Here is a 24,168-nt window from a genome sequence, read left to right as displayed (position 1 = left end):
TCCTTTTAAACACCAAAAGGTAGGCTTACTCATTGTTTAGACATCATATTCTTGGAGAGACACAGAGAAGAGACTGCTGGAAGCTTTACACACTCAGGGTCGTGGCTGATTGGGGCTGCCTCTTGCCAGCTGCCTGAGCCTGCTTTCAGACACCTCTGTCATGCTCCTCCCTGCCCACATCAATCTTATGCCTCACCTATGCTTTGACACTGTGGTTGGATCCCCTTTGGCTGGATCAGATCCATAGCATTTTAAGGCAGCCTGTCCTTTGGAGCACATGCTGCACCTACCAGAATGGGTTTAGACCCCAGCCACTGCAACTGCCAACACAAATAACATTGATGATGATAACTCTTCTGAGAACCGTATGGTTTACCAAACCTCTTCCTGAAGACTTTAACCATCTTAAGGCACAACTGTGACACAGCATTTTGGAAGGCTACTGTCATGGTTTGGCCCAGCTAGCACAGAAGCACCACAACAGTCTCTCATTTAGTGCCCCCATTCACCCCCACTCTTGTTAGGATGGCAGAGGCTCCAGCGAAATGAGAGGAAAAAGATAAGCAAGGTTGTTGTGGATTAAGACAAGAGCAGGGAGGGCTCGCTGCCAATTATGGTCCTGGGCAAAACAGACTCCAGTAATGGACTTAGAGAGGAAAGTAGGAAAGTTTATTCTACAAGAAAGAGAACAGAATAAAAGCAAAAAGGGAGTAGGATGATGAGAAAATTACAACCAGCACTTTAAGATCTCCCTCCCCCATCCCTCCTTTCTTCCCGGGCCCAGCTCACTGCTCCCGATATCTCTACATCCTCCCCTCTCAACGGCTCAGGGGGGCAGGGAATGGGGGATGTGGTCAGTCTCTCACAGATGAGCTCTGCTGCTTCTCTCTTCTCAGATGAGGATGAATTCTTGCATTCTTTCCCTGCTCCAATACAGGATCCCTCTCCCAGGACACAGCCCTTAATGAACTTCTCTGGTGTGGGCTCTTCCCAGCAGCTGCAGCTTCTGTTGATACAGGGTCTCTCACATGGGACACAGTCCTTAGTGAATATCTCTGGTGTGGGTTCTTTGCCAGAGTTGCAGTTTCTGCAGATACAGGGTCCCTCCCTTGGGACACAACCTTCTTCATAGAATGCAGGGGAGTCTCTGCTCCAGCACACCTCCTCCTCTCTTTCATCACTGACCTTGGAGTCTGCATGGTTGTTTCTTTCACTCTTCCTACTCCTTGCACCACCACCAGCCAGAGAAGAAGAAGGGACAGGAGAAGGAAGAAACAAGGAGAAACCTCCTCTTCCAGTTTCTTCTTAAAAAGTGATCTTGGAGGCATCTAATTGGCTCAGCCCCAGCAGTGGGTCTGGCTCAGAGCTGGGGAGAGTTTGACCAACTTCTTACAGAAGCCATCTTTACAGCCCCTTTCCCCTTATCAGAAAGGCTGTCCTGCCAACCCATCACACCTACCCTCTGCAAATTTGAACAAAATACATACACCCACTATTGAGTAAAAAATAGTTTCCCCATCAAACGTCTATCATATAAGTAATACAAGATCCTAATGAAAGGCCTGACAATGCACATCTGAAAAAAGCAGCTGTATGAACTTACCTTTCAATGTCTTTATGTTATTTCTCAATCAGCTTGAAGATACAATTGACAATTACAGACAAGAGATTGCTGGGGATAAATAATTTCCTTGCCTTACTCTAGGACACGTCATATACATGACAGCATATTGACAAGAAACAGACAAGATACAGTTGCAAGGACAGGTACCAAGTAAGAGAGAAGACATTAATGCATGTACAGCCATATACCAGTGACAGAGCTGGTTTTACACTGAGCAGCACTGGCACCACCAAAATCACAGCATGGGGTGAAGAGAGTAGTCTTTCTTCCAGAAAGGGGGAAAGGCGATCACTGACTGGGCTGTGGACAGACCCAGGAAACCAATGCAGCCTACTTGCCCGACCCCACTGGAGCCGATTCAGAGCTGCTCAACAGGGCAGGCTGACTGCTCCTGCTGCTTGCCTTTCCCTCATGGCCCAAAGAAGGAAGTTGTCAGACTGTTCATATCAGTGGGAAGTGAGGAGCCCTGACAAGCTGGGCTTGCAGCTTCCGTGGTTGACACTGACAAACAGAGTGAGAGGCAGACATCACTCCCAGCTTCAATGGCCCTGTTGAGACTTCTGTGCTCTCCCTTTGGCAGCAGAAAGCTGTCTTCCCAAGTTCTGAGTATGAACAAACACTGCAGCGCTAACAACGATTTTGCTTCTCCTGCTTCCCTAAAGAGGAGACCACAGTGCCTGTGATCTGGTTGCCTGAGACTGACAGTCACTGTCCCATGGATCTGAGCCCAGCTGCCACATCATTGTCCTCTTGTCTCACTTGATTTCCCTGACGCTTCTGTGCAGAAAGGAGCAGGATGGTGAAGACTGGTTCCTGGTGCAGTGACAGCAAGGCTCTTGCACTGTGGTGGCTGCAGAATTCCTGCCTCAGGGGGAGAGCTGTCCTTGATGTTGGTCGTGTGGATTTTTGTCACAGCTCAGGAGAGGAACAAAAATACTGGGCAACAGAAAGAGGAAGGTCTTATGCCAGCTTTTCTGTTGAGCGTAGGAACCAAGCAACACCCTCCCTGTTAGAAATCTGATGCTTTATAAAACCAGACCTTACAGATAATAACTTTCACCTTCATTTTCTTGGGAGGTCTCAATTTCAGGATCAATGGTACCTTGTAGCTGTGACAGCAATGGAGCCCGGGCCATTTGGGAACAGAGGTGATCTTGAGGTCCTTCAGACATTCTCAGGGAGGCTTTCCCCAGAACAAAGTGACACATCCATCTTAAAAAGATGTCAATAGAAAACACCACTGCACAAGGTCCCCACTAAACTTGTCACTGCACAGCATAGCACTCTAAACATCATAGTGATAATGAGAATTGTTACCAGTGGTCCAGTACAACTCACATTTCTATTGGCTTTAAGCTTACAGAGCCTATTTGTGGTTAGCTTGTGGAATACCAGTGATTGAGATATTTGAAATACACTTGCAGTGGTCCTGTAATACCAGTAATAGTCGGCACAAAGGGAAGAGAAATCTCAGCAAAGTGAAAAATGTCTGGAAAATAAGGATTTTAAATGTGAATGAAAAACTGACATTCACCTAATTTTCACAATATTCTTCAACTGAAACAGTATCAGCACCCACAACAGCAAATCAGTTTGTTTCCTTGACAAAAAAGAGAAGTATCACAACTCCAGAAATATAGTGCTAGTTTTATGAAGTACCTTGAAATGCAATTTAAGGAGCGTGAAAACAGAACAAAGATTTCTTAGTGTCTACAGCTGTGTTAGAAACCATAGAAAAAGGAATCTGCTCTCTAACACTCAGACCGAGGACTCTGCCTGTCATAACTGCTTCTACATTTATGATATTTCAGATCTTCCAATTACACTGAGAGTCACCCTCTCAGTTATCCAGTGCTGGCTGTTAGTATCCTCTTTTCTCAGCATCTGAATCTAAGGTATAGAGAGGGTTACCAAAGCATTTTTTGAAATAAACTACAAAGCAAAATTGGTGGTAACCAGGTAGACACAAACAGTTAAATTTCTCCTTTGAATTTCACCCTAATATTTATATTCTGCTTTGTTTACAAGATAACCACATCTTTGTCCTGCAGACAATTGTGTGTGTTGGGAACAAGTTGCAAGGTGCTACTCTGGACACAAGTGTTCACTATGTTCTAGAGTCTCTATTTTTTGAGAAAAGATAGATAAAAGACTTTGTGCCAGCCTGTTCAGAGTCAGAAACCTAATGTGTCATCTGGTTCCAAATCTCTACCTACTCTGGAGATACCAGGAGCAGAAGTTCTAGCTCTGTGACATTATACATCATTATGCTGGAAAAAAATGTCCCTGATTTTTCACATCACCAGTTCCTGGCAACAGCGGTGTCCTACTGTCTGGGTTATTCTAATAGTGGGGAAACAACTGACAGTGACTTGGTACTGTTGGAGCCAGGCAGGGAACATTAGGCTATTTGCTAGAACCGCACATCAGACTGTGGCTGGATGTTCTTGGGCACCTGAGACCCCAGCACACTTATCCTGGGCAAGATGGGATAGACCCCATTTTGGGACGATTTGCCACTGAGGTTGTTTCCTGGTACAAGTTCAATCCCCCAGCCTTCTGCTTCTTCTTTCCCCAGCTGGTCTAGGCTCTGGGGGAGCAGCTCTTCCTGACTGAGCTCTTCCTCCTGTGAACCAGAAGACAGAGTGACCTACAATGTTAACAAGCTACCAAGAAGTCTATCAGCACTCTAGGAGAGAGACAAGTTGTACATGATACTCATATATCATGGCCTGCCTGTCTATGAAAGAGCCAATATATTGTTTGCTACAATATGAATGTATATTCATATTGTATATTCATATTGTATATTCATATGAATGTATATTCATATTGTATTATTGAATTTCTACTGAATGTATATTCAATATACATTCAATATATACCATTCAATATAGAGTTGAATGCATATTCAATTTTTCTGATGGGAAAGAACCATAATATCACTCTGCAAAAGAAAGGCTACTTTCTGACTTTGCTAAGTCACCTTGTGCTGTTTCTCATTATCAAAACTATAAAAATACAAAGTAATGACACGTCTCCCACATTCCTTGCTGCCTTTTATGTTAAGGCTGAAGACCCAAAATATGCTGGTTGACTGGATATAGGCAGTCTTTATCAAAAGTCAAAATTCTACAATGAGATATATAAGCACACCTCTAACAATCTTTCAAATCATGTGTGGCAAATAATCTGTAGACAAGATGTTAAGATCACAGTCCACAATACTGTCATGAGCTGCTCTTGTTGGGAAGGACGGTGTGCTATTTTTAATGTCTGAAAACAAGTAGGTACAAAGCAACTGAAGACAAGTGAATTGCATCCACTGCTACAGGAATGAGCTTGGTCTCAAAGGATATGGAAGGTGTGGGGGATCATGAAAGCAAGAGGCTTTGTGTCACTTTGCTTGAACAGAAAAGGCTTGATAATACAAAATGGTGACCATGCACAATGCTTATTTTCTTATGTCAATCAGGACTGGAAAAGCAAAGATGATACCAAGGCCAGTCCTTGGGAAGCCCAGTCCAGCAAGGATAACAGGATGGCCAGGACAGCAGAGGACTTGCCCTGGGTGGAAGAGGAAGAGGTTAAAGACTTGTTGGCCAAGCTTAAGGCTCATAAGTCAATGAGTCCTGATGGGGTGAATCCAGGAGTGCTGAGGGAGCTGGCTGATGTGATTGCTAAGCCTCTCTCTATCATTTTTGAACAATCATGGAGGACAGGTGAGATGTCTGAGGACTGGAGAAAGGCCAATGTCATGCCAGTCTTCAAAAAAAGAAAGAAGAATAACCCAGGAAACTACAGGCCAGTCAGCCTCACCTCCATCCCTGGAAAGGTGATGGAACAACTCATCCTGAATGTTATCACTGAACATATGAAGGAAAATATGGTTATCAGAGGGAGTCAACATGGCTTCACCAAGGGGAAATCCTGTTTGACTAACCTGATGGCCTTCTATGAGTGTAAAATCAGCTGGCTAGATGAGGGGAGAGCAGCAGATGTCATCTACCTTGACTTCAGCAAGGCCTTTGACACTGTCTCCCATAACATCCTCATCAGAAAGCTCAGGCAGTGTGGCTTGGATGAGTGGACAGTGAGGTGGATCGAGAGCTGGCTGAATGACAGAGCCCAGAGGGTGCTGATCAATGGCACAGAATCAAGTTGTAGGCCTGTGGCCAGTGGAGTTCCACAGGGATCGGTTCTGGGGCCAGTCTTGTTCAACATCTTCATCAGTGACCTGGATGAGGGGACAGAGTGTACCCTCAGTAAGTTGGCTGATGACACCAAACTGGGAGGACTGGCTGATTCCCCAGAGGCTGTGCTGCCATTCAGCAGGATCTCAACCAGCTTGAGAGTTGGGCAGAGAGGAACCTCATGAGGTTCAACAAGGACAAGTGCAGAATCCTGCATCTGGGAAGGAACAACCCCATGCACCAGTACAGGCTGGGGGTCGAACTGCTGAAGAGCAGCTCTGCAGAGAGAGACCTGGGAGTGCTGATTGATAATAAACTAACCATGAGCCAGCAATGTGCCCTCATGGCCAAGAAGGCCAGTGGCATCCTGGGATGCATCAAGAAGAGTGTGGCCAGCAGGTCAAGGGAGCTTCTGTTCCCCATCTGCTCTGCCCTGGTGAGGCTTCATCTGGAGTTCTACGTCCAGTTCTGGTCTGCCAAGCTCCCCAGAGGGACAGGGAACTTCTGGAGAGAGTCCAGCACAGGCCCACCAAGATGATCAGGGGACTGGAGCATCTTCCTTATGAGGAAAGGCTGCGGGAACTGGAACTGTTTAGTCTAAAGAAGAGAAGACTGAGGGAAGATCTTATTAACATTTACAAATATCTAAATGGTGTGTGTCAACAGGTTGGGGCATCCCTTTTTTCTACTGTAGCTAGCAACAGGACAAGGGGTAATGGGATGAAGCTGGAACACAAAAAGTTCCACTTAAAGATAAGAAAAAACTATTTCACTGTTCAGGTGAGGGAGCCCTGGCACAGGCTGCCCAGAGGGGTTGTGGAGTCTCCTTCCTTGGAGGTCTTCAAGACCCGCCTGGACATGTTCCTATGCGGCCTGATCTAGATGAACCTGCTTCAGCAGAAGGGTTGGACTAGATGATCTCTAACGGTCCCTTCCAACTCCTACCATTCTATGATTCTATGATACCAGGCTCTTTCGCACAGCAGGGCTGGTCACCTGGCTCAAATGCATGGTGGAGGGCTACCAACCGTGCTACCATTATCCACTGGTTTGTCCAACAGGTTCTTCCTCTTCAGCTTGCTTCTTTCCAGCATGTCTAGCTTGCTGACCACTGCATCAATCTTGGAGCCAATGCTGTTTATGGACTGTTCCAGCTGCAGGACGCGTTGCGGGAGCCTGGTGGAGACATGCAGAGCATCTACAAGATTTTTCTTATGATCAACAGTAGGATGTGCAGTAGACATCTCACAAACAAAGGGCCTGATCTCAAGCAGAAGTGAATGCTCTACACCAGATAATTGCTTCATACCCACTGAAGACATACCTCTCTGCTACACTGTGTTTTCATCTGTAATCAGTGGTTCTGCTTAGGATGGATCCCTACTAGTTTGGATCACAGCCCAGCCACAATATAATCCCATTATTAAAGATTGCACCTAGCTCTCCTTTGATATGGCCCTATGTGAACTGCACAGTGTTTCTCAGTAGCAGAATCAGGAAATTCTGATTCTCTGTGTTGTATTTATCCCATGTGTCTCCTGTGGAAGAAACAGTCAAGTGTTATTTTCAGACCTGAAGCGTGAAGGCCAACTAGGCTGTAAATCAAAAATATCTATTCCCACAGGACCTTCTGTAGAGGTATCAACTTTCCCTGGCCCAGTTATCTGGGCAATCTTCTGACCTGAAACGTGACAGCATATTGCTTATGGCCAGATGACAACTGCAGAGGTTATTCAAGGAACAGAAAGCAAAACTTCTTAACTCTATCTTTTTACAAGAACAAGCACATTACAAGAACCACCCCACTTCTCTCCTGACCTCACACATGCAAGATAGAAAGGGACAAGATCTTACTGAAACTGCTTAGCACCAGTATAAACAATTACATCAGGGAAGGAAGCAGCAGAGAAACAGACCCCTCATTTGAAGGGATTAAATTACTGCAAGCACAAACATACGCTTGGAACTCTTCTTTGGGGACCCAGCTGTGCTTATCGGTGTGGTTACTCCTTGCTTCCATGTAGGTCAGATTTTCATCCAGGTGGTTGTCACCATAACATTTCCCCAGATTTTCAATCTCTGTATTCAGAGCAACCTAGAAGATAGATAAATTCCTGCAAAGTTGCATACGAAGTCTGTGTCAACTTCACTGCTAATAGCACAGAGCTTCATAAGCAGCACTATACTCAGCTGCTACCTAGGCAGAGTTGGAACTGTATTTGAGTTGCTTGCTTGGTTTATACCACAAACCTAAAGATTCCTGAGATCACTTTGGAGTGATCCCTACCAAATAGAGGGTTCCTTGACCCTTTTTTACCCTTTTTGCCTCTAGGTCATGCTTCATCTGCTGTTGCTCCTCTTCATCAAGGATGTGGTTACCATCTTTGTCAAATCTAGAGAAGGCTGCTGTGATCTCATGGTCTGCATGGCCCATTCTGCAAAAGAATAGGAAGAGAACCTCAAAGCACTGAATTACACTGTTAGGCTCTAACAGTGTAGGAGCACCTCTTTTGAAATCAGTGTACTGTTTCCTCCTCCCAGCAACAAACCTAAGCATCCCAAATGGGAAAGAAATAGTAACACAAACTTATTTAGAACAGGAAATTAAAAATACAAGGAAAGATAACTAATTTTTTGAGTCTTATGCTGCTCAGATCTTAGCTAACTGCTCTATCACTCTTAAAAAAACAGATAATTTAATTTACCTGTATTACCAAGAGAAAGGGCTAAATGAGCATCCCTTAAGCTGACTCACTTACTCCTTCAAGCTATTCTTGAAGTCTTCAAACTCTAGTTCCTTCATTCCATTCTGCAGTGCTTTCTGCACATCAGAAATCTGCTCCTTCTTCAGCTTCAGCTTCATGAGTGTTTGGTTGTAGCTCTGTTGTCAAAGGTGCAAATGGACACAGAATCACGCAGGTAGAACAGTGAAAAATAGAACAGAGTGGATAGTGGAATACAAGTGAGCAGATGGTAAGTAATTCAGTGAGATTCCAGGCACAATAATACAACACTGCTGATGAGCCCCACTTCTAGACTAGGATCACACCTTCAAAGCGACACCATCATAGTAGCTGTGATCTCCATGATGGTTTGCACTCTGCTTTTCTCCTCCTGACTCTACCTGTATCTGATCTCTCAGACATCAGCTGTTTAAGATAATGTCTCAAATATTATTCTTTCCAGAATATGGGTCCCATGGCACAAGAGAGTTGTGATCATCCAGAAATTTGTCTGGAATTTGCCTGTGGGAAATATAGATGTAATCCACTAAATTTGCATCACTGTAACCCACTCAGCTCAGCTAAATAGGACCTGTCATTTTTTTTTTTTTTACCAAAGTACACTATCAAGGACAGAATGAGCTTTGTCCAGAAACTTTCCTGGAAGAAAAGTCTCTCAGAAACAATATCAGTATACTAAAGTAACAGGATTCCCCCAACCTGTTGTCTGCTTTATCATTGTCCCATTTCCAAGGGATATGGGAGTTTGATTTACTCCAGAAAAGAACTGTAATGCCTGTGTACACCAAAAAGGTGGATCTGGAAATAGTAAACACTGTTTCTCTTGAGTAAATTCCGTGTAGGTTAGAGTCCTCCAGAAAATGCTTCAGGATTTAGATAGAAAGTAACACAGCTTTCACTATTCATCACCTGTTTCAAGATATCTGAGAGCTGCAGCTCATCCTTCTTGCTTGAAAGCTCCTCCTTCACTTCTGAGTAGGTGTCATTAATGATGGCCAGAAACATGTTCTAGGAAAAGTAGAACAGAATTGAATAATCATGAAGCATCTTGCCTGCTCCAGCAACTGAAGCAGCAAGAGACAGGCCTGGATGTGCAAGGCTTAGTTAAACAAGATGCTTTTTCCACATGGGGTTTCCCTTGGGCACATTAAAGTGGGTGAAGGGAAGACCCACTTCAGCCATACAGTTCTTTCTCACTGGGGAGGAGGGCTTCCCAGTTAAAGAAGTGGCTAAAGGTACCTTTGTTCCCAGAAGAAAACCCATCTTTGATAGTCTCTCCTGCAAGATATAAGGTTACATGTGTATTCCTGGCACTGGGTGTTTAACCTGGTCATTGTAAGTATTCCTCTGCATCTGTTACCTAGGAAGCCAGAGATTGTCCCCCATGCTTTGTTCACTACCTGCTGCAGCGCATCTGAATTGATCCTCTTGAATTCAGTTAGTTTTAGTCTTCACCTTAAAGGACGTGAACATGACCCTTAATCTCCTTGATCATCAAATCCTGAATTGAAACAATGGGGTTTTTGTCTACTTTTGTCTATTTTCACCGCAGAGTTATTATAATAGAAACTTCCTTTCTCTCTAAGCATTTGCATTGCACCTAACTCAGAGATTATCAAACACTGCGGTCAATATGAGGGCAAGGAGGACTTTCTTGCTTACCAGAAGCACAAAGAAAACAAAGAACACGTAGGTGACAAAGTAAACAGGACCAAGAATCCTGTTGGCATTGTCAATGGAGTTGTAGTCAAAATCACCAAGAATGATCCGAAACTGGGTGAATCTGGAAGAAATAAGGAGCACAAGGTCACACAAAGACATATATATTTATATCACACCCTCAGACAGTTCTGAGGGAAACTCTGAACCTGCCTGCAGCCTAGATCATCACAGGTACAAGCCAGAGCAGGGTCTAACTCACTCAGTCTGACTGGTGAGTTAAATAGAGCTATAATATTTCAGGTGTGAAGCAAGTTAGAGCAAGAATTGTCTGGAAAGCAAAACATGATTTCCACACAAATTTCAGCTTGTCTGAAGTCTGTTTTGTTTTTTAACTCCTGTTTAAACCAAAAACAACTTGAATGTTCCCCTGTAAAGGTATTCAACTCACTGAAATCTTCTCTTGAAAAAGAGTTTATCAGACTGTGCGGATATAGTACTGGACAGTGGTCTTCAACGTTTTGCAATTCATAGCTTCTATAATGAAGCAAATTTAAGTCTGTCGATCGGAAGATTGCTTATCTCAATTATCTCTTGTAGATCTCTTAAAGACAGGAGCTGGATGTCAGAGGTATATGGAAGACAGGCTGAAAACGACCGCTGTAGCAGATACCTGTAGCTGTCGCAGGCCCATGGACTGAAAGATTGTCCATGACTGGATATCTAAGGCACTTTCCCAACACTCCCTTCTGTGGTTGCTTATTTACCCACTGGTCATCCCCCATCTCAAGTATCTTGATACATTCTCTGTGGGACTTCTCTGGAAATTGATCAGTGAAAGGATATTTTTTTTTTTAAAAAGTCCTCAAACTAAAACATAAAAGGGGGAAAAAAAAAAAAAAGAGAGGGACAGAAAGACACAGAATATGAGGTCGTGTGCAGAAAAATGGAGAAGATGGTTATCAGGGGGAGTCAACATGGCTTCACCAAGGGAAAATCCTGTTTGACCAACCAGACAGCCTTCTATGAGTGCATAACCAGCTGGCTAGATGAGGGGAGAGCAGCAGATGTCATCTACCTTGATTTCAGCAAGGCTTTTGACACTGTCTCCCATGACATCCTCATCAGAAAGCTCAGGCAGTGTGGCTTGGATGAGTGGACAGTGAGGTGGATCGAGAGCTGGCTGAATGACAGAGCCCAGAGGGTGCTGATCAATGGCACAGAGTTGAGTTGGAGGCCTGTGGCCAGTGGAGTTCCACGGGGGTCGGTTCTGGGGCCAGTCTTGTTCAACATCTTCATCAACCACCTGGATGAGGGGACAGAGTGTACCCTCAGCAAGTTGGCTGATGACACCAAACTGGGAGGACTGGCTGATTCCCCAGAGGCTGTGCTGCCATTCAGCGGGATCTCGACCGGCTGGAGAGTTGGGCAGAGAGGAACCTCATGAGGTTCAACAAGGACAAGTGCAGAGTCCTGCATCTGGGAAGGAACAACCCCATGCACTAGTACAGGCTGGGGACTGACCTGCTGGAGAGCAGCTCTGCAGAGAGAGACCTGGGAGTGCTGGTTGACAATAAGCTAAATATGAGCCAGCAATGTGCCCTCGTGGCCAAGAAAGCCAGTGGCATTCTGTGATGCATGAAGAAGAGTGTGTCCAGCAGGTCAGGGGAGCTTCTGTTCTCCCTCTACTCTGCCCTGGTGAGGTTTCATCTGGAGTCCTGCGTCTAGTTCTGGGCTCCCCAGCTCAAGAGGGACAGGGAACTTCTGGAGAGAGTCCAGTACGAGCTACCAAGATGATCTGGGGACTGGAGCATCTTCCTTACGAGCAAAGGCTGCAGGAACTGGGGCTGTTTAGTCTAGAGAAGAGGAGACTGAGGAAGGAATCTCATTAATATTTCCAAATATCTAAATAGTGGATATCAGGAGGTTGGGGCATCCTATTTTTCTGTTGTATCTAGCAACACGACAAGGGGTAATGGGATGAAGGTGGAACACAAAAAGTTCCACTTAAACATAAGAAAAAACTATTTCACTGTGAGCGTGAGGGAGCCCTGGCACAGGCTGCCCAGAGGGGTTGTGGAGTCTCCTTCCTTGGAGGTCTTCAAGACCCACCTGGACATTCCTATGCGACCTGATCTAGGTGGACCTGCTTCTGCAAGAGGGTTGGACTGGATGATCTCTAAAGCTCTCTTCCAACCCTTATAATTCTATGAAAAGGGATCTCAAGAGCCTGGAGCCTGAAAATCCTGTCTGAGAAATGTCGAGTTCCATTTCAGATTCAGATTTGGACTAGTCACAGAACTGGAAAAGTTTTCCAGGTCTAAGCGAAAGGAATGTAGCACTGCTTCCTCTTCTTTGGTTTAAATTGTCCCAGTTCAGTGATGTTGAAATGTCTTCCTTCCAGTAAGAAATTATTTTTATCTCTTTTGCTTTGAAAAGGTCTACTTAGTCTTATTTAAACTATTGTACATAATATTTTTCAAAAAACTCATACTGAATTTGTATTAAAATTAGCATATTATACAACTACCAAATTTCAGAAATGTGGAGATGCTATCTGATCAAAGTAATATATATTTATAAATAATATAAAATGATGGGGTTTTTTCCATTTTAATGTTTAAAGCCATCATCTTGATAAGATAAATGTATTATTTCTGCTTTTCCCTGTGAAAAACTTGTAGCAACAAGAGTATTCCTTCTAAATCTTTGTTTGAATTAAAAGGCACTATCTGATGGAAAACAGGCAAGTTTTTATGCAGCTGTTGTGCAGACACTGAAACAATGTGATCATAAGTATATTTGCAAGCCAGAGAGTTTCAAAACTTTGGAGTTTATATATCTGCTTCTTCCTTATCAAAAAACCCAAACCCCTCTAAGCCTATCTCAAAACTCTCGTTTTGAGCTGTTTAATTCTTGCCACCAGAATTACAGAGAAGTTTAATCCACCAAGACGTAAACCTAACAAGACATAAAGTCATCTGCTTGTGTATAAAATCACAATTTTGCCATACAAATTTTGTATAAAATCACAAATTTGTCACAGACCCATAGCAAGTGAGAAGGTGACAGAAGGGTGTGCAGAACAGAAGCTAAACTATCAGCTGAGCTCTAATGCTTTTCTGTAGAAAAATGTTAAAACACTCCACATCAAAGGAGAGCTGCCTAGGCTTCAGCAAGCTGAAACTTCTCACTACAACACTCCCATGCAAAGGCTGAGATTTCTATTGAATTGCTGCAAGATGTTTCAAAGTCTGACAGGATCAGCTACTCACGTCTCTACTGATAAATACCAGATAACCAGAAATCTGATTGTAACTCTCCGTTTTCTCACCGTGTTCTTTTGTCCATGAAGATGTCACAGCTGGAGGACTGAGCAACTTGTTAACTATTGTGGCTTTATGACAATGAGATACAACTGGGATCTGATTGTCATTCAGATTTGCAGCTGGGAAGAGGTTGCAAAGCCGTTAAAATGGTTTTGATGAAATGATGTAAGCATGGTTCTGACTTACATACTTACATGCATTTTAAAAAGGTACTGAAGTTTTCCACTTGTGTCCCAAAAAGAAGGTAACCCAGCTGGGCATAGGCAAAGAAAACAATGAAGAACATAATGGCAAAGCCCAGGATGTCCTTGGCACAACGTGCCAGTGTGGAGGAGAGCTGGGTCATTGTTTTGTTAAAGCTAATATACTTGAATATCTGCAAGAAGAAAGAATAGGGAGAAAGTTAGGCTAGGTTACTGTCTCTCATATGTGCATATGTTTGCTAAGTCAGAGGTTCACCAACAGCCAGGCTACAGGAATGGTGGTTTAGTGGTCAGGTTTGTTCCAGGTGTGCCACCATCCTCCTTTTATAAACATATTATAAACATACAACTCCGTTCCCTGTGTGAAAGGCAAATATAAAGAGGGATTGCTACAAGGACAAACGTCTTAAAGATAATGAAGAGCCCCAAGGATAGCATGGCTTTCCACCATGACAAGTTGAAATGCAAAGACCATGCCAACAGATTAATAATTTCCAGTTTTTGGGTGGTCATCATGAAAGCAAAACATAGTTTGCCAGATTGTCCTCCAAAACACTAAAATAGTACAGGATGGACAAAGTTACACTATACTCAGCATTCTCGAAATCTGCTTTTACGCTACAATGTCTGAGCTCATCTCCCTGTTTGCCTTCTCAAAATAACAAGCCTCAGAATGCAGGGTGAAAAGTTGTCTGGATTTACTGCAAAACAGAACATGTGACTGAGGAAAATCCTCTGTTGTATAACTGCTACTCTCATTCACTCAGAGGGGTGGAAGAGTCAATCCCCAAGCTATCTAGAGGAAGAGGCTTGATACCTTCCAGACTCCCTGCAATACCTTGATCCAGGCAAAGAATAAGTTGACTGCATTCATATTGTTGTACTGTGTCTGCCAGAATGCCAGGAATTCGAAGTCCGCATAGGTGTTGGGGTGTTTCAACAACTCTCCCAACAGTCTGTTCACCTCAATGGTGCGAAAGATGTGAAATCCAATAGCGACAACGGAGAGCTGCAAAGACAAAGATGAAGAGTCTGCAGAGACTGCTGTACCTATGCATTCCACAGAAATAAGGTTGCAATGTGCTGAATGATGTTCTGACTTCACAGCCTGTCAGGCATCTCTAAAGAAACATTTTTCCCCCAACATCAGATAGAAGATCATGTATCCATTTACTCTGCTAGTTCATTTCAGTATCAGAGAAAAACACATGCCAGTTCTTGTCTTATCTAGACCTGTTTCACCAATCCTTCATTTATTTTGTCTCTTATAACTCTCTGTCATTACTCCTCCCAAAAAAGCATGTAAGGGTCCTCACCAGAATGACAACCACATCCAGGATGTTCCAGATGCTGGTGAAGTACTGAAACTTGTGAATACGCAACTCCAAAATCTCCTCCACCACATAGTAGAAGATGAAGAGACAGAAGACAACTTCACAGGCAACAATGAAGAAATCCCATGCACTGACATATCGTATAAGCTTGACTGTCCGAATTTGCCAGGAGGGAATGGCACCACCAGTAGCTGGAAACTCAACCACTAACCTTGAAGTAGAGAAGAGAACCCTGGTAACTACAAGCAGGGAGATGAAAGCTGTCGGGTAATTTTGAGAGGTATCAAACCTGAGCTTGAGCTAACCACCAAACCATGAGTAGAAAAATTGCGTGTTTATGAAGTCTTATCTCTGCTGCTTTCACTGACTGTGATAGGAAAGCGTGAAAGGTAAAATGTGACTGATTATTTCAGAAAAAAAAGTCTTCTTACTAATCTATACAATACCTACTGATACCACTCAGTCCTACCCAACTAGTGGACTGCATGATTGTACTTTAAGACACTGTGTCATTGAGGAAAAAGCCAGAGGCAGGAGTATTTTCTGCAGGACTCGGCTTACCTCAAAACACAGAACAGGTTGATATTTGCATTATATACAGAGAAATCAATGAAAACAACTCTTGTGCCCCGATCCAGCCACAATCTCTCCTTCAAGACTTGCAGGGCTTCAGCACTCTCTTCTCTGGTCAACTTGAGATCTATGTAGTATCCTCCTCCACTGTAACTGGTTAGTCTTCCCCAGTGAGATGAGCCACTCAGCTCGTCCTCAGAATGGTACCTCCACCTGCAACAGACAAGCCATAAGCAAAGGAATCACCACTCCAGACTTGAATATGACATTGCAGTCAGAAGAAATTAAACTGTATCTTCAAGGGACAAAGTAGTTTTCAATTTAAAAATCAACACTTAATTCCTGTTCCAGAGCCTATATCACATCTTCAGGATTTTTAGATTACTGACCTAGTGCTTCCCAGCAGTGGTACAACATGACTTGTGGTACTACATTTCAACCACCGTGGCTATGTGACAGTCTTGTTTGCATGGAGATTGCTCCCAGCATCTGCTGTATCACTTTCTACCACAATGCACACAAATCCCTTTCTTAGAACATGCTTGCTCTTATATTTACTTATGAACAATAGCTTTTCGTTTACAGAAGAAAGCTCACGCAGCAAGCAAAGAGTTAACTTCAGCTACCCCACATTATTATAAAGAAATAGATTTTCAAGATGAAAGAGATGCCCTTTCTTTTCTCTGGATCCTAAAACCCAGGAGAGAAGCAAATAGTATTATCCACTTGGTACACCTGGTCCCAAATTTCTCTATTTATTCTCACCCTCTTAAAAACAGACAACAATTTCTACCCAACTCTCTGATGAATTTTTCATGGCTTTTCTAACGGGTCCGATTCTGACACTCATTCTGTTTTGCTTTTCCTCAAACAGACACTTGGCTTTATTAATAGACAAAAATGATTTGCTGCCTCTCACTGCAAGGGATATTCCAGTCAGTGAAGCTCACCCTCAGCATCCTGGAGCTGAGTAGAACTTATTTTAATTAGAAGAGACTAATTTTCTAACCCTGAACAGTGGAAGATGTACTTACGCAGTTCCATTAATGTGCCCAAAGGAGACCCTTTCCTCCTTGTCTTCTGAATATACATCATAGCAGCCTGAGATTTCATCCTTGAAGTCAGCATGGACCACACAGGAATTGTTTTTCACCTTCAGTTGTCTCACGCGTGGGACACCCAGTAGCAGGTTCTCATAATAGATGTATGACTGAGTGCTGTGCGCTGCTAGAGACTTGTTGTTGTACCACTTTGTCCAGTAAAGATTATCCAGAAGGGGCCCTTGTGCATACTGCAAGAGAGGAAGAGGAGAACAACTTCTTCATAGCCCACACATCAGAGGAATTTTCTTAGCCTGGTTTTGAGATAGTAAAACCCGATCCACCCCTCTCTAGTCCCCAAAATGGGAAATAGTAAAAGCTTGTGTTGGAAATATACTAAGGAGGGGAAAGACCAGGGCTGAGGGTAGAAGAAGAATGTTGGTCAGCAGGGTCATCACTGGCTCCTCACAGGCCTGTAACATAGTTGCTGCATCTTGTTAGGCTAATGAAGAGACAAGAGCCCTACAAGTCTCAAAGAACTGCTATGGCATGAGGTGTGAATTATGAAAAAGGTGTACATCAGTGCCCTGGAAACTGATGGGGAAAAAAACAATAGTTCTTTTTTAATATGACAGAAAAAGACAAAGCTAACTGACAATTTCTGTCTGACTGTCAGAGATAAACAGTTGCAATATCTCAACAACATTCTGTGTGGCTTCTTTTATTCCTTCACCAGATCTTTGATAGAAATACATTAGACATCAGACATCTTTTTCGCTTTTTATCTCTTTGGTAAGCATCAGTGCAAATTTTAATCCAGCTTCTTCATAAAGAATCTACACATCAGATCAGTCCAGTCATGAATTACAGGCAGATTAAGTATGCTGTTCCCACAATTGCCCATGAAAATGGACATAGGTCTATTACCAGCATAAAGGCAGGATTCAAAGCCATTTATACCACAAGGAAAAATGGAGTAAATCACTTGGCCCCTCCATTTTGGTACTCCCCATCTGTGCAATGGGCCTCAGACCACAGCAATTTCCCTTTTGGTTATGTCCTATCTGTTTAGCTGGTAAATTACTGGGAATGGACTCTTCTGGGCATGCACTACACTTAGCATAGCCAATATTCTGGCCATGGTACTCAGAGGGATAAATGATATTTTAAAGTCATGAATATTTTGCAAGCAAATTGTAACTATTGCTAGTAGGTGGCAAAAGCTTGTGGCAGCAAAATGCCTTGCTGAAATCACTAGGTAGCACACTCAGAGGGAAATGAGTATCCCAGTCTAGCTGAGATTTCTGAGGCTGCTCATGCTGATTTGTACTCACGAGCCAGAAGTCAGCCATGCTGCTGATGGACTGGAAGGAGACATGGCCACCTGAAGAGGTTTGCAGGAAGAGCTCAGACATCACTTTGGTGTAGTAATAGGCATTGGAACTTGTCATTCCATATGTCACTAAGAGAAGAGACAAGAGGGTCTTCCCTTATACCTGAATATAGAAGCCTAATATAAATACATATACAGATTCACTTTCTGTGTGGCTTATACTGTCACAGGTAAGTTGAGCAAGGCACAAGAGAAGAAATAATGGGAACACTAATCATATTACTTTCTGCTTTCTTAGGAATTTACAAACTTAGTTGTAGCACATTCCAGAATTTAAACTGACTGATAGACTACAAGAGTTTAGAAAAGACCAATGAATGACACAACTGAACATCCCAGGTAACAAATTTTGTCATCAAACTAAATTTCTAAGGAAATTTTATTTCTCAGAACAAAGTCCATGATCTGTATTTTGAACTTATGATGTGAAGCTATGAATGTATAGCGACCACACCATTTCTCAAGCGGAAAGCTCTCTCATTTACAAAGAAACTTCAAACAGGAACACACTCTAGCTTCCATGAATATGTTGTTTCAGTTCTCCAGTGCTCTTTCCTGTATAAAAGCATCCATCATGGTAATCATTAAGAATGTGTCCTATTCTTGAAAGGGCACCATGAAAATAAAGCAATCACTAAGAACATGTCCTGTTCTTGAAAGGGCATCATGAAAATAAAGCAGCTGACATTCAAGACACACCCCCACCCCCACATCTGATGAGTCACTGTGCAACCACATCTATGTCTATGTGCCTGTTTTGTCTCTTTAGGAAGAATGACTGAGGCATTGTGTCCCTGGGCCTGTGTGATAGTAATTTGGGTTAGTATTGTCTATCTATCTCTTCTGTCACAGGGTCAATGAGACATAATCCTCTTCACTGTCCCATGCCACAGGTGCTCTTTTGTGATACTGAATGAACCTTCCCCAAAAAACAGCCATTGTTCTACCCACACAAATCATTCAGAATAGGGATGCATTAAATCCACCCAGGATCAACAATGTGAGCTGCCACCTGCTTTATCTCTCCAGCCAGCTCTCCAGTCTCAGAGGTGAAAATCTCTTTGAACTCTGCATCTTTGATCCCAAGAAGTTTCTAGAGCTTCTCTCTGGGTCTCGTTAAAGTTTTGTGTTCACTTGCTGTGAAATTAAGAAAGGACCTAGGGCAGATTCTCCTAGAACTGTGGGGTCACTGGCTAGAACTGATAATGTAGGTTAGAAAATACTGCTTAAACCTAACGAATGTCAATTAGATCTACAGCAATAGGCAGTTACTTTATTTCTGTGTGCAGTAGCTACTCTGTAGGTTAATGACATGCTACAGTGAGTGCATGTACAATAAATTCAACGCCTACAACGGAGTAAAGAACTCTAATAATAAAACCTCATGTTGTTCCCTTCACAATGCACAGAGAAAAGACACCTATGAGATGATGGCTACTTACATAGACAGACATCCACCAGGAACACAATATAGACTAGCAGCTCTCTCAATGTGGTCTTCACATAAAGCTCTCTGTTTTCAGCTGTATTCTCAGTCAATGTAGTGCCCCACAGACCTGTTGGTTGAAAGAAGAAACTGAAGAGTTTTGATGGCTATTTTCAAAGGCCTTGTGAGAAGCTGAAGTCCCATTCCCAAAGAGTTGGATTTTTGGGAGTTGGATTTTTGGGAGTTGGATTTTTGTTATTTTTCAAGACAAAACTACTTTGTTTTTTCAAAACTTGTCTAAGAGCTGCAAAAAATGTGTTAACACCTAAAAAGAACCATTACAGCTTAAACAAAATATTTAAGGCTGACTGAAACATAAGCAATTTGGTTTTATTATTTTGCTAAGTCACTCTCCAGTTTTCTGTTTGAGTTCACTGTGGCCTAGTACTTATTCTGCCTGTTTTTCAGCTTACTCTATGTAGAAATTCAGTCTTTGTCACAAGTTTTCTTGGAACCATAACATTTCATCTCTGTCACACCTGTGCCATCCTTATGATAGGGCTTCCACAGCAGAACTACATCTGATGTTATCTTCATAACTATCAGTGTGTATTTTAGTGTATATTGAATCACTAGGCTCCAAATATTTGTCCCTTGCTTACCTAAAAGCACTTGCAGATTTCTTGTAGGTCATAAGACTCAATCAAATAACCCAATTCAATATTTTTGGTGTAAAATTTAGAGTCACATTTTCTTCAGAATGTCTATCAATGAAGCTCTGCTGACTTCAAAATAGTTTTGCCAATTGCACCAACTAATGATTCGATTTCCTCACACAGTGAAAGCAAAGCAACAAATGCCACCAGGTTGATCAAAAAGAAACACTTCCTTTAAAAGAAGCCTTGGTATTTTTGGTTTGATGAACTGCCTGATACCATTAGTGTATTTGTATCTTCTTTTTGTAATGGCTTTTTGTTGTGATTTCTGAAATGCTCCTGAAAGGCATAAGAACTTGAAAGCCTACTGATGGAAGTCATATCAATAACACCCATAGTCCTTCTGCTTTCTGCAGCTTCCAGAGAGCTCAGTCCTGATGCCTGTCCCCAGTAATACGCAACAATCATTTTCCTGTAAGCTTTGATCAAAACTGATCAAAGGTCACACATTTGAAGTCAACTTTAGCAGAGCATGAAGTGCTTTTTTCTTTGGAGCAAGTAAAAGTGATGTAGTGTGCATTTAGTCCTGTCCTTTCAATAGATTTTTGGCATCGCAACAGATTAAGAGAGCCTTTTGCACCATCAGCTACCATAGTGACGAAGCATCCACCCTCACTCATGGGCAGACAAACCAGTAGTCTGCATCATGTGGAGGAGAGAGAATCACGTGGTCTACAGGAATCTCCACAATGGAGAGAAACAAAGAGAAACAACCCATCAATCTGTTCAGGTCACTTTTAAATGACTCCCTTTATCTCTATACATGACCACATCACAATCTTTTAAGAAGTATATTTGGTTTTCCATGAAGGACAGAACCCCTACTATTCACATTGAGAACAGAGATACAGACTTTGCTTTAGGAATAGATGTGTACTTAGGAACACCTACATTCAAAGACACTCAAATACCCTTGAAAACATCGTTCAGAGACTTGCCCACAATGATACCTGGTGGACCACGAGGCTGGTCCAGTACACTTTCAGATTGCATTCAGTAAATGTAAAACTAGAGCAACTGAGGTTTGGTTTCATCCATTTCTTTGGGAAACATGCCATGGAATACATGAAGCATCTTCCCACCTGTGTCTCCCTTGGCATTACCTAATCCTTTGGGGATGAAGCTGTTTTGAACAACATTTGGACTAGAATGATACTCAAGACTAGATAACATCCAGGTTTCCTTAGGGCATCTTACATGACTATCTAGCACTACCACGGCAGAGCAAGGAAAGCAAAACAGAATGTAGAAAACAGGCAATGAATGCAATTGTTTTGTAATTCTTGCCTTCCTGTCAGTAACAAGTTACTGGTAAGAATTGGTGGTAACATCTACATTATTTTTGAGGCTGCTTTTAAATCAGACTTGTGACTCAGGTGAGTCACTAGCTCACAGTCTTGGCTACAGCTGGAAATCCTCTTCCAAGGACAGCAGGAAGCTGGGTGACCTCCACTGGCCCTCATGCCACCCAGATACCCAGCAAAGTCTGTCCGTAGTCTGACCATGAAACAGCTGAGGTGGCAGCAGGAAAGGAGGAACCAGATGACAAGGAGCTGCTTGGACACAATATAGAGAGACAGTGGTGCTAGATGAAGCAGCTACTCACAAATAGTCCAGCCCTGTAGCTGATGAGGACAAGAAAAGAACTCAGTAAGCCAAATACAACCAGTACCCCCAAAGAGCTTTGGATGTATAATCCCAATAAATAGTTTTTAAGAAAAAGAATCCCTCGCAAACTGTCCTTGGCTAAGCAAATTCTCTTTACTACTTCTGTTTCCCAAGTGAGACACTAAAGTGATGAAATGGAAGAGAAGGGGAAGCACCAGCAATATTTGGTGAGGCAATAAAAAAATAATAAGTATCTAGTAAAAATGCAAAGGAAGGATGCAAATTCTTCAAGGAAGAAGTCACCACTTCCACAATATTGATAGAGTCTTCTTCTGGCTGCACTGACCTTTGGATTTCATCCCAGCTTTGTTTTGTCCTACAACCCTATTTACCACACTTGCTGCAGGACAAAGGGCTGTAACTGCCACAAAGAGGAATCACCGCAGTGTCCAGAGAGGTATTTTCATTTGCATGCTCCAGTTTCAACCCTGGCATCTCATAAATGGAATTTTGATGTTAAAGTATAGATTTGTTTTTCCTTTTTTAAGTCTTAAACAATACCTCAAAAAAAAGGACACCAGAATAAAACAGGCAAAACATACACTGCCTCTGAGCAACCTGTAATTACCCACCAAGCCCTCTCAGCTCCAGCTTCCATATGAATTAATAGTGTTGGATTGTAACTGCAACAGCAAGTAAGAAAGAATTTATTACAGAGGTGCTGTGCAATTCAGGACCAGATTATACTGTTTTTCACTCACATGTACTGTTGGAGAGTACAGCTCTCAGAAAGGTTCTTGCCTTCCAAGTCAAGAAGAAAAGACCCATTGACAAAAAAATATGAATTTTCACAAGAAATACAGTTTCTTGCTTTGTCTTCCCTGTTCTTACACCATTAAGACTCTATGCCTTCTATCAGAAACATTCAACAAATGCTTTTGCCATGGACTGTATTCTTACAGATCTAACTTGCTCCCAGGTTTTTGATTGCCTCTGAATAAGCCTGTATGATATTTCATTCGCCTTTGTCTTTTAAACTGGATATTAGCACCTTTTCCTTTCAGCTGTCTTCAAGCAAAGCCTTGTTTGATACATCCTTGGCATTCTCTGCATTTCAGTCCTGACAATGATAGATTTTGTCTGACAGGCATTTATATCAGTTCTTAAGTTACTGTGACACAACAATCTAGAAAATGCAGGCAAAGACAGAATAGTCTCATCACTAGAGTGATGGCTTCTGCCAATTCAGGACACCTAAGCTCTCTCCAAAGTTCTGCCAACAGATTCATTGCATGATCCTGAGCATGCTACTAAGGCTGACATGTAGTAAAGAGAATATGACAGACCCTGGAGCTACAGCAAGGCACACAGAATGCAGATGCTCCTTCCAGGTCAGTCAAAGATGATCACAGGTGCCCAGGCTACACAGACACTATGGCATTTCTACCTTTTGCATCCTTGCATTCACACCCCCTCATACCATCACTCTTCCTGAGGGCTAGTAAATCCTTTCTCAATAGATGTCAGAGCTTTACCTCGGATGCCTCTGAGGATATATAAGCAGAACTTGAGGAAAAGACTTGTCTTCCCATCCACAGCTTTCCTCTGCTCTTCCTGATAGGGCAGTGGATTCTCCACTCCTTCACAGTTCTTATAGGGACTCTCCAGGTTAGACTTGGGGTTGTAGATGGCTTGAATCTTCAAGGAGGTAGAGGGAGAGCTGTTGTAAACAGGATTGTCCCAAGCTTTTTTCCCCACTGCCTGCAGTTCATGCTCCTCTGAGGCTCTGAAGGGGCTCCTGGCTCCGCTGTTGGGATGAGACAAGCTCATAGCTAGTCACTGTCAGAGTACCTTTTAACTGGAATTGTAAAGACTGTGTGCCCAGGCTGTTGTTGCAAGCTAGCTGAGAGAATCAGCCAATGCCAAACAGCTTGTCTGGCTCAGCAACCAGGCGAGGGCTCACCACCAACTTCGCACACACAGCACACATCCTCTCTCTTATACCAGCTCAGTGGGTGCCACCTATCGGGGTGGGACTGCCTGTTGTTAGGGCTCAGCGTCAGCTCTGCCACCCCAGCTGTCCCGGGAACGCTGACACGTCCAGGAGACCTTCTCTGCTATCCCAAAGGAGACAACAGATCTAGTCAGAGGAAGAGGATACTGCTAGCAGACGGCTCCGGAGCTGGTGGGGGGGAAGGAGGGGAGGAGGCAGCTGGGATTTAATTGGACCCCTCAAGCTGCCCTCAGCCTAGATCTGCTCCAGGTGGAGCTCTGGCAAAGGGTGGATTCGTTAGGGACAGGTCCTGGATGGGCCTTGGCTCTGAGG

At 43.0% G+C, this 24,168-nt stretch overlaps 1 protein-coding gene across 2 annotated transcripts; it reads right to left on the bottom strand.

Annotated features, from left to right (window-relative positions):
* Nucleotides 1–725: 725 nt before the first annotated feature.
* Nucleotides 726–23,793, bottom strand: PKD2L1 (polycystin 2 like 1, transient receptor potential cation channel). 2 transcript variants are annotated; one of them, XM_062001099.1, is made up of 15 exons: nt 23,378–23,793; nt 19,535–19,648; nt 18,034–18,161; nt 16,694–16,950; nt 15,648–15,872; nt 15,069–15,297; nt 14,591–14,761; nt 13,744–13,925; nt 10,224–10,344; nt 9,471–9,569; nt 8,577–8,698; nt 8,135–8,252; nt 7,776–7,912; nt 6,846–6,993; nt 726–4,250 (listed from the first exon to the last, which is right to left on the bottom strand). In XM_062001099.1, exons 1-15 carry the CDS (start codon nt 23,670–23,672, stop codon nt 4,038–4,040), a joined length of 2,559 nt encoding a protein of 852 aa, XP_061857083.1. In that variant the 5' UTR covers nt 23,673–23,793; the 3' UTR covers nt 726–4,037. The 2 variants fall into 2 exon arrangements, with proteins under 2 accessions (XP_061857083.1, XP_061857084.1); XM_062001100.1 differs by lacking the exon at nt 726–4,250 and adding an exon at nt 6,227–6,414.
* Between the last annotated feature and the right edge of the window lie 375 nt (nt 23,794–24,168).

Source organism: Colius striatus, chromosome 8, assembly GCF_028858725.1.
Source record: "Colius striatus isolate bColStr4 chromosome 8, bColStr4.1.hap1, whole genome shotgun sequence".
Classification (NCBI taxonomy): Eukaryota; Metazoa; Chordata; class Aves; order Coliiformes; family Coliidae; genus Colius; species Colius striatus.
Note: the sequence above shows the minus strand (reverse complement) of the source record. Positions and strands in the feature narration are given on the sequence as shown.